The 10,013-nt window shown below is 41.7% G+C and overlaps 4 protein-coding genes across 4 annotated transcripts; 2 read left to right on the top strand and 2 right to left on the bottom strand.

Moving 5' to 3' along the window:
• The first annotated feature begins 197 nt into the window (after nt 1–197).
• LOC119548176 (rRNA-processing protein UTP23 homolog) lies at nt 198–1,380 on the top strand. Its single transcript, XM_037855290.1, has 3 exons — nt 198–366; nt 424–624; nt 930–1,380. The coding sequence occupies exons 1-3, from the start codon at nt 247–249 to the stop codon at nt 1,341–1,343; spliced, it is 735 nt and encodes a 244-aa protein (XP_037711218.1). The 5' UTR covers nt 198–246; the 3' UTR covers nt 1,344–1,380.
• A 1,252-nt stretch (nt 1,381–2,632) lies between these two features.
• Nucleotides 2,633–3,777, bottom strand: LOC119548175 (dehydrogenase/reductase SDR family member 7). The gene has a single exon (XM_037855288.1). The coding sequence runs from the start codon at nt 3,693–3,695 to the stop codon at nt 2,730–2,732; it is 966 nt and encodes a 321-aa protein (XP_037711216.1). The 5' UTR covers nt 3,696–3,777; the 3' UTR covers nt 2,633–2,729.
• Nucleotides 3,778–4,301: 524 nt separating this feature from the next.
• On the bottom strand, nt 4,302–5,142 carry LOC119547872 (exosome complex component RRP40). Its single transcript, XM_037854908.1, has one exon. The coding sequence runs from the start codon at nt 5,051–5,053 to the stop codon at nt 4,355–4,357; it is 699 nt and encodes a 232-aa protein (XP_037710836.1). The 5' UTR covers nt 5,054–5,142; the 3' UTR covers nt 4,302–4,354.
• A 1,474-nt stretch (nt 5,143–6,616) lies between these two features.
• LOC119547871 (enolase) lies at nt 6,617–9,608 on the top strand. The gene is made up of 2 exons (XM_037854907.1): nt 6,617–6,773; nt 7,961–9,608. Exons 1-2 carry the CDS (start codon nt 6,628–6,630, stop codon nt 9,273–9,275), a joined length of 1,461 nt encoding a protein of 486 aa, XP_037710835.1. The 5' UTR covers nt 6,617–6,627; the 3' UTR covers nt 9,276–9,608.
• Nucleotides 9,609–10,013: the final 405 nt, after the last annotated feature.

The following is a 10,013-nucleotide window of genomic DNA, read 5'->3' as shown; positions in this document are numbered from 1 at the left end:
TTGGAAAAAGAGAGAAGGGGTGAAATGGTTTCAAGAGGGTTGCAAATGCATTCTCAGCTTGTTTTCCGAAATGGCGCCAAATGTTAAATATTTTGAATTTACACTACAGCACGCTGTTAGTCATAACAGAGCTGTTAGGCGCACACAAGCTGTTAATTCAAAACAGCTGAGTTTCGACGTTTTCAACACTGGCATTTGCACGCTGTTTTTGTTTATATGGAAACACATTAAATATTTTAAAATATCATGAAAATATCGAGATTTAAGAAGTCCCATAAAACCCTGGTGTTTTTCGCCACAAATTTCGATTACCGGGAACCCTACCAAGTGCTCATTGATGCCACCTTTTGCCAGGCAGCTCTGCAGGTGGGTTTTACCATAACAAAACTTGTTGATTGTCTAAATTGACTTTTTAATTTTTAGCAAAAAATTGGCATAGATGAGCAGATTAAAAAGTACTTTCAGTGCGGTGTCAAACTGCTGACCACACAGTGCGTTATCCTGGAGGCAGAATCCTTGGGAGCTCCTCTCACCGGAGCCACTTCGATCGTCAAGCGATTCCATGTCCACAAATGCGGACACGAGGGAAAACCAGTGGCTGCCGCCGAATGCATAAAATCTATGGTAAATTATTGGAACAGAAAATAATGCTTTACCTCAAAGGGACTATTATCTAAAGTAATATAACCGCAAATAAATTAGGTTTCTTTTTAAAATGCTGCTTCAATATAAATATATATATGTCAAGAAGGAAGGGATTTAAGTACCTAGTTAAATAATAAGTTAAAAATTAAATATTCTAATTAACCATAATCATATAACAACTAACTAAAAAAGGGAATACTATTTATTTAAATTGTTTCAATGTCTAAAAAATCGCTAGCTTTAAAAGTTTAATTTCCATTATAATTTATTATAATCCATTTCAGACCAAAGACAATCGCTACGTCGTAGCCTCGCAGGATCGTCTGCTGCAAGAGAGTCTTCGCAAGATTCCCGGACGTTGTCTACTGTATCTACACAAAGCCACCCCCGTTTTGGAAGCCCCATCCAAAGCCTCCAAAAAGTGGGTACAACGACGTGCCAAAAACTTGATGCTGGGCAAACAGGTCGAGAAAATCGACTATATGAAGGAGAAGCAGGGCCTAAAGCCAGCTGAAAATGAGATCAAACCCAAGAAGCACAAAGGACCCAAGAACCCCAATCCACTATCCTGCAAGAAGAGTAAAAAGGAAAGGGAAAAACCACAGCTCAAAGGAGTCGAGCAGACCACAATAACCAAGGCGAAACGAAAACGCGTCAAGATACCCGCTCATGTCAAGGCGGCGTTGAAAAAAGATTAGATTAAATTTGGTTTAACGAGTAAATAAATATATGATAATGAAAAGTAAACTGCAGTCTGATAAAAAAAAATTAGAATATAATTAGAGGGTAATTGTTAAAACAAGTTAGCTTGGTATATTTAAAATTTGGAATTCTTTAATTGCAGAAAATTTGCTACAGCTTAACCAGTTTTCAAAACGGCATTTTCGTAGTTAATAGCTTCTTAATAACTTTAAATGGTGTTTAACCATTTGGAATTATTCATAAAAGTGTGTATTAAAGACAGATTTCTTTGTTGGCTTTCATATTATTTCCCTCGCTCTCCAACTGCATCGAAGAAAATGCTTTGCTCCCACTGTGTCTATCAAGATTATCGCAATTTAAACACACAATTTACTTAATCTCGTGTACATATTTATACATTTTTATACCCGTTACTCGTAGAGTAAAAGGGTATACTAGATTCGTCGGAAAGTATGTAACAGGCAGAAGGAAGCGTTTCCGACCCCATAAAGTATATATATTCTTGATCAGGATCACTAGCCGAGTCGATCTAGCCATGTCCGTCTGTCCGTCTGTCCGTCTGTCCGTCTGTCCGTCTGTCCGTCTGTCCGTCTGTCCGTCTGTCTGTCCGGATGAACGCTGAGATCTTGGAAACTATGAGAGCTAGGCTATTGAGATTTGGCGTGCAGATTCCTGAGCTTCTTACGCAGCGCAAGTTTGTTTCAGTAGAGTGCCACGCCCACTTTTACGCCCACAAACCGCCCAAAACTGTTGCTCCTACAGTTTTGATGCTAGAATAAAAATTTTAACTGAAATGTATTGTTCTCATCAATACCTATCGATTGACTTAAAAAAAAGTTTGCCACGCCCACTTTATCGCCCACAAGCCGCCCCCAAACTTCAAAAAATCGTAAATATGAACGTGGATATCTCGGAAACTATCAAAGATATAGAATCAGGATTTCAGATTTAGATTCAGTAGCTTTGTACGCAGCGCAATTTTGATACGCGAATATGCCACGCCCACTCTAACGCCCACAAACCGCCCAAGCCTGTGGCGCCCACAATTTTCATGCTAGATACAAAATTTTAACTGAACTGTATCGGTCTCGTCAATACCTATCGATTGACCAAAAAAAAATTTGCCACGCCCACCCTAACGCCCATAACGCTTAAATCTGTCTACCGCCGGTAGGTGGCGCATTTCAGTCTTGCTTTGCTGCTTGCTTATTTCCATTTCCCTTTGGTCCCTTTAGCTGAGTAACGGGTATCTGATAGACGAGGCACTCGACTATAGCGTTCTTTCTTGTTTATATTGTTAAACATTGTACAATAGTATAAAAGTTGACTGAGAGCCGTTAAAAGGAGGGAGAGGGCAAGGGCGTGGCGCACGACTGATATTCTCACAGTTTGCCCTCGCGAATCTTGTTCAGCGTCTTCTCGGTCATGAACTGAGCCAGAATCTTGCTCAATGTGGGATTGCGGGCGCAGTAGGCCAACATATTGACTGGGAAAAGACCACACCAGGTGAGGTCCATCTTATTGGCCAGGGCAACGGCGAAGAGATCACCACATCTCTGGGCTGTCATCCGTTTTTGATTGGCCGTACTGAGACCCACTTTACCGCCCTGCTCGCCGGTGAAGGCCTCCTGCAGGAAATCGGTGGCAATGGGTCCAGGTGCAAAGAGGGACACATCCAGCTTACGCATTTCCACCTTCAGGGAGAGCAAATAGGCATTCAGAGCGTGCTTGGCAGCACAATAGGTGGGTGAAAATGGCACCGGACTGAAGCCGGCGATGCTGGAGGTGGCAGCAATGTGACCTCTACCGCCATTCTGCTCCACGAAGTAGCGAACCACCAGGCGGCTGAGATGAACCACGGAAAAGACATCCAGTTCGAAGAGCTCCCGATCCACCTCAATCTCGACTTCGGTCCAACTGGCTCGCTGGGATCGGCCCGCATTGTTGACAAGGACATCCAGCCGGTGAAAGTGATTGAGCACCGTGTTGAGATGTGTTTTATGGTCATCCATATCGAGCATATCCATTTGTATGACCAGCACATCCTTGGTGGCCAGCAATCCTCGGGCTGCAGCCAGGCATTCCTCCTGAACCTGCTCCAGTTGCTCAATCCTCCGGGCACTTAGCACCAATTTCACTCCATGTTTGGCCAAACTGAGAGCCAATGCCCTTCCAATTCCGCTCGAGGCACCTGTTATCCAAACCACCTGCCCGCGCATCGACGTCAAGGAGACTCCGAAGCGGGATTTGTACCACAGCGCCACATTGCAGTCGAGCAGGATCCAAAGGAGCACGTAGACAACGTAGTAGAGTACCAGCAGGAGCAGTAGAAACTCCAGAAAGGTCATCTTGATGGCTTTGGGTGACGCTGGTGGGCGGGTGAAACCTTTGTCCTCTGCCGCAACGTAAGACACTGAAAGCGGGTTTTCGGCTACGACAATAATCTGTGCTAAGTGGGTCCGATCGGATCAGCTGGTCGTGGGTATCAGTGATGACGCAGTGACCGTAGAAAGTTAATCACTTTACCGGAAGAATGAAATCCTATATAACCATGGGTAAACTTTGATTAGAATAAAACTTAAAATTAAAGTATTTAAAATGTAAATCAATAGGTTGGTGCCTTTTCCATTTTTTTAAAGGTTATATATTGATAGGAACAACCCTAAGTTAGTTTAATTTGATCTATTCTCATTCATAAAACCCTCTTCATTCATATATTTTTATGAAATTTTTACATCATAGGGTTTTCTCAAAATTATTCAATTTCCTGAGATATATGTATTTTTCAAATGACTTATAAAAGTGATATTCTTTCAAAAAGAACAAATATATGATTACAAAAAGCTTTTCAATCTGCTCATCTCTGATGCTTAGTTCCTTTTACGTAAACGAAACGAAAGAAATCTTTCAACACTCCGCCTTTGCGCCAACAGTCGCATAAAAATTCAAGCAAAACCTTTGGCTATACTTTTTTTAATATAAAATGTAAGTAATCTAAGAACTAATGCTAAGCCTGCAGAAAGTCGCCCAGATTGTCGCATATCTTGTCGATTTCCGCGCAGCCCGATTGCTCCAGAGCAACAATGGCATTGGCCAGGGCGATGGTTTCTCTCAGGGAATGGGCCTTCAGCCAGATCCTTCCGTTGACGCCCACGGCGATCTCGTAGGGCAGTTCCCGGGTTAGGGCGGCGAGCACAGGGCAGTTTTCCCGCAGCAGCATCCTGCCCAGATTCAAAGTGCACTTGAAGAAGAATCCCTCGGCGAGAACGCCCAGTTTGCCACGTTTGCCCACGGAATTGACGCAGACCAGTTCCGGTTCTATATCCGCACTGGCATTGAGGACCCTGGCGTAGATCAGATCTCCGGGATTCAAATCAGGGCGATTCTTTTTGGTGGCCGCCTCGAAGGCAAGATACGAAATGGAGGCCGTGTCCGCTGCTCCGATGTCCACGCGATAATTATCACCCGCCTTGGAACGAACTATTCCCAGGACAAGATCACCACGGGCTGGGATGTATCTCCTCTGGTAGTTGTCCACCCAGAAAGTACTGGGCTCCTTGTGGCGAAGTGGACCCGCCTTGCTGGCCACCACCGTGTCGTCCTGGCGGCGCAGTCCTGGTCCCAGAATCACCCGCTTGCTCTTGGCCAACTCTTCGATGGTCGCAATCCGCTCGCCGGGCATCACAATTGTGCTCGTTGTGGTCATTTTAGGGGATTTCTTTCCGGCTTTGAGAACTCCAAGTCCAAACAAAAAATCCGCGTGTGTCTTTCAAAACATATGGTCGAATTGAGACGGTTTCCAACACTGCCGCGTGCCAGCCCTGGTCTTAACAGCTTAGGCTAACAGTCTTAGCTTTATGTGTTAAATGATCAGCTGTTCTACTGCTGTTAACTTAACATTTGTTTATAATAATGGTTAATTTTATTATTTAAAAAACCGATAATGTAATAACTATTCCCTTTTTAAAAATGTTAATTCAATAGAGGACTTTAAAGTACAACAAAACTATATACAAATGATCTCCAAATTCCCTTTTTAAATAATTAACTTCGTATTTATACATATTAAAAGTTAACAAATTGATAAAATTGTAAGGATGATTTTATATACTTTTAAAATATTTTTTACATATGTACACAAATTATTTTAAGTATACCTAATATTAGTTTACTAGTTAATGAGATCCACTTGTCTAAATGTTTACCGACATTTATTTAAAACCCTAACAGTAAGTGGATGTAATGTTAACTGATATATATTTATTAATACCCCGATCAGCTGTGCTGCTATAAACATAATCGTATGATTTTTAAAAAGCGGCCTTGGCATTTATTTTCTCTAATTTATGAATGCTAAAAAGCGTGAAAAACAATGTATTGTGACTTTGAATGACCTGATTGTCCAGAAACCCCTAAGAGCTGTTCTTAAATGCATCTTCTGAATGTCATTATATAGTTTATGCTTTAATTAACGATTAACTTTGGCATTACTTCTTGCGCTCTTTCAGATAGACATGCGATCCACCGCTGCGTGTGGAAGTCGATTCCTCTAACCTTGTGCGAAGGTCAATTTTCCCCAAAAAATATAGGAATAATACCAGTAAAAACAACAACTAAGGGAAAACGCACCCCCACATTCAAAACCGGCGAGCACCTGGAAACGCATACATATAAAGTAAGTATTCTCTCTTTAGGAAATCACACTCTTTTTAGAGGTGGGTAAAAACATCGATTACATTATAGTTCATTTTTTGTTCACTTTTTTTTAAATTTATATTATAATAGTTTCAGGAACTTTTTGAACAAATAATAATATTTAATTTTTGTATATTGTTGTACCTTAAATAGGACACGACAGTGATGTAAAGCGCTAAAAAGCTTTATTTCGAAAATTATTCCATGTCTATATTAAAAAATGGCAGATACAAGATAGAAGATACATTTTGACAGGCGCAGTTTCGATCACTCTGTTAGTTTCACTCCACAAAAATTAGTTGAATATACAGTTTTTTTGAAACTGTAATTTAATTAATTTATTATTTGATTTAATCATTTTATTTAATTTATTTTTTTTTAGCGTAAATTTAGAGTAAATTTATTTTTATCGCACTGGTCACAACAAAGTAGAGTTAACATAAGACTAATATTCAATTTTAGACAGTTATAATTTATTCTATATTCCTAAAATTAAAAACTTGTCCTTAAACTTTTTTTTAAACCCTATCTAATCGATATTACTCCCAGCTCTAGCTCTCTCAGCCGCTCCTCAAGTTCCACACAATGGCGCACATTCTGACGCTGCGTTGGGCTCTCCCCAAAATTTTGTCGGGCAGCGAAAAGTCGGCGAGCGCTTTCAGAAGCAAATCAGCAGCCAGCCAGCTCTCATCTGGATTTAAATTTCTGCAGTTCTTCAGTAACAGTACTTGGTATGTATAATTGTGAAATGAATGTGTGTGCGTGGGTCCAGCTTAATAAAATATTTAATTATTTTATCTGCCAAGTTCACGTAGATAAGCCCCATCGAAAGCCTTAGAAATCAAACACATTTTTGACAGCGATTTCTGCGCGATTATCTAACAAATGGTTCTGTGCAAATTTTCAAGTGGGGTCTTTTCATATATTTCCAATCGATTTAATTGCACAAATCAAATAATGTCAATTGACAGCAAATTGTCATATCGCAGTAAATAAATACTTTCGTTTTTTGCAACATTTCCACGTACTCCGGCTTTACTGAGGGCCTCACTATGCGTCTGACCTTTAAAAGTAGCTTAGAGGTCATTCGGTTGTTCGCCGAGAGAAAACTGAAAAAACCTCCCACTGAGTCGTCGGGAAAACGGGAAATGCCGCCCGTGTCATTGACTCTAAATAATTTTAGAAATATTTTACTGAAATCTGAAGACAAATTAAATATAGAAAAGTGTGGGGACTTTGCGAGAATATTCCATGGAGAAAGTTACACCACTCATCGCTCGAATGGCAAGCGATTTTTTGCACTTGCACAACAAATATTTTTTAAATATATATATTTATTTAAATATGTTTTAAATAATTAAATATGTCTTGTTAAATTATTTATTATTTTATTATAATTCCATTTAGATATGAAAAAATTAAGAAAAATAAAATATTATATTTTAGAATTCATTCTTCACAATATCAATACTAAAGAGTATACAATAAAATTGTTAAGAGCCCAGATAAGGAAAATAAATATATAAAAAAATGTATTTTTCTAAAATATATTTTCTAAAGCCGGCACTTAATATAGAATCATTATAAACAAAAATTATTTAAGTAGGATTTCAACATTTTTCGAAATATTTCAGGATAAAATATATATCACTGAGTCAAATGAATACCTTTTAGAAATTTTTTAACCAAGTAGCCTTTTAACTGGTAATTAAAGAATAACTTAGCAGTCTGTGTATTAACTAGTTGATAAATAGGAAAATGTCTGGGATTTCGGGAATATTCTGGAGTACATCAGCAATTAATATTGAAGGCTCTTATTCTTATCAGCGGTTGTTATTTTTCTAAACACCATGCTTTGATTAAAGCACTTGATAAACTAAATACTAATTTGCTTCTTTGTGGACTTTGATTTTTGCAGTGCCAGCGACGAGATGACCATTAAAGCTATCAAGGCCCGTCAGATCTACGACTCCCGTGGCAACCCCACCGTGGAGGTCGACCTGACCACCGATCTGGGACTCTTCCGTGCCGCCGTGCCATCCGGCGCCTCCACCGGCGTCCACGAGGCCCTGGAGCTGCGCGACAACGACAAGGCCAACTACCATGGCAAGTCGGTGCTGAAGGCTGTCGGTCATGTCAACGACACCCTGGGACCCGAGGTGATCAAGGCCAATCTGGATGTGGTCGATCAGGCTGCCATTGACAACTTCATGATCAAGTTGGACGGCACCGAGAACAAGAGCAAGTTCGGAGCCAACGCCATCCTGGGTGTTTCCCTGGCCGTTGCCAAGGCCGGTGCCGCCAAGAAGGGCGTGCCCCTGTACAAACACATTGCCGATCTGGCTGGCAACAAGGAGATCATCCTCCCTGTGCCCGCTTTCAATGTGATCAACGGTGGCAGCCACGCTGGCAACAAGCTGGCCATGCAGGAGTTCATGATCCTGCCCACCGGTGCCACCACCTTCACCGAGGCCATGAAGATGGGCTCCGAGGTGTACCACCACCTGAAGAACGTCATCAAGGCCAAGTTCGGTCTGGATGCCACCGCCGTGGGCGATGAGGGTGGCTTCGCCCCCAACATTCAGTCCAACAAGGAGGCCTTGAACCTCATCAGCGATGCCATTGCCAAGGCCGGCTACACCGGCAAGATCGAGATCGGCATGGATGTGGCTGCCTCCGAGTTCTACAAGGATGGCCAGTACGATCTGGACTTCAAGAACGAGAAGAGCGACAAGTCGCAGTGGCTGCCGGCCGATAAGTTGGCCAACCTCTACCAGGAGTTCATCAAGGACTTCCCCATCGTCTCGATCGAGGATCCCTTCGACCAGGACCACTGGGAGGCCTGGACCAACCTGACCGGTTCCACCCAGATCCAGATCGTTGGCGATGATCTGACCGTGACCAACCCCAAGCGCATTGCCACCGCTGTGGAGAAGAAGGCCTGCAACTGCCTGCTGCTGAAGGTGAACCAGATCGGTACCGTCACCGAGTCCATTGCCGCCCATCTGCTGGCCAAGAAGAACGGATGGGGCACCATGGTTTCTCACCGTTCCGGCGAGACCGAGGACTCGTTCATCGGTGATCTGGTCGTCGGCCTGTCCACCGGACAGATCAAGACCGGTGCTCCCTGCCGCTCGGAGCGTCTGGCCAAGTACAACCAGATCCTGCGCATCGAGGAGGAGATCGGCGCTGGCGTCAAGTTCGCCGGCAAGTCCTTCAGGAAGCCCCAGTAAGCGTGGGCCACTTCAAAATTCCAACCACACCAGCCCCCATCGCATGAGATCTGGATCTTGAGGAGAGGGACGCAGCTGGACGAATAAGATCCAAGGACGTTTGTGTCTGGCGCACAAACGAATCAGAATTAAATTACCAAAACCGTTTGCTGTCTCTATGCTTCGTTATTAGACATTATTATTAATGTTAAACCTTGATCTAATCATTATTTATAAAAAGAAAACTTCAAAAAAACACTATGTACGAGATTTTTGGTCCGTTATCAGGAGAGCTTGTCATATCTTCAATGTAGTCGCTGTAATTGTTTTGAAATTATATACTACACTTGCCAATCAATACACAGATACAGACAGTTATTCACTTCAGAAATGGTTAAAAAATTGTTGTTGAGACATAGAATTTAAGCAGAAAGCAGTTAAAAGTCATACTCATCGAATACACGGTGTTCAGAAGTCGAGATCCCACAGGAAGAACAGTACACCAAATATAAGATACTTTGGAAATGCGTACAAATATTCAATTTGTTAGTTCATGTGAAATAAAAAATAATAAAATCCATATCGAGTTGTATTTTAAATTATTTTGTAAATTGTGGGGTTGCCAGATGGATCGTTGAAATCAAGTAAGATCACTTGAAAATATAAAATGTAGAATAGAATAGATCTACAATCTACATTTGGTCTTTTGAGTTAGGTTATTATTTCGCAGTGTACTGGAATGGAAGTCGAGTAAATAGA

Source organism: Drosophila subpulchrella, chromosome 2L (assembly GCF_014743375.2).
Source record: "Drosophila subpulchrella strain 33 F10 #4 breed RU33 chromosome 2L, RU_Dsub_v1.1 Primary Assembly, whole genome shotgun sequence".
In the NCBI taxonomy this organism is placed as follows: Eukaryota; Metazoa; Arthropoda; class Insecta; order Diptera; family Drosophilidae; genus Drosophila; species Drosophila subpulchrella.
Note: the sequence above shows the minus strand (reverse complement) of the source record. Positions and strands in the feature narration are given on the sequence as shown.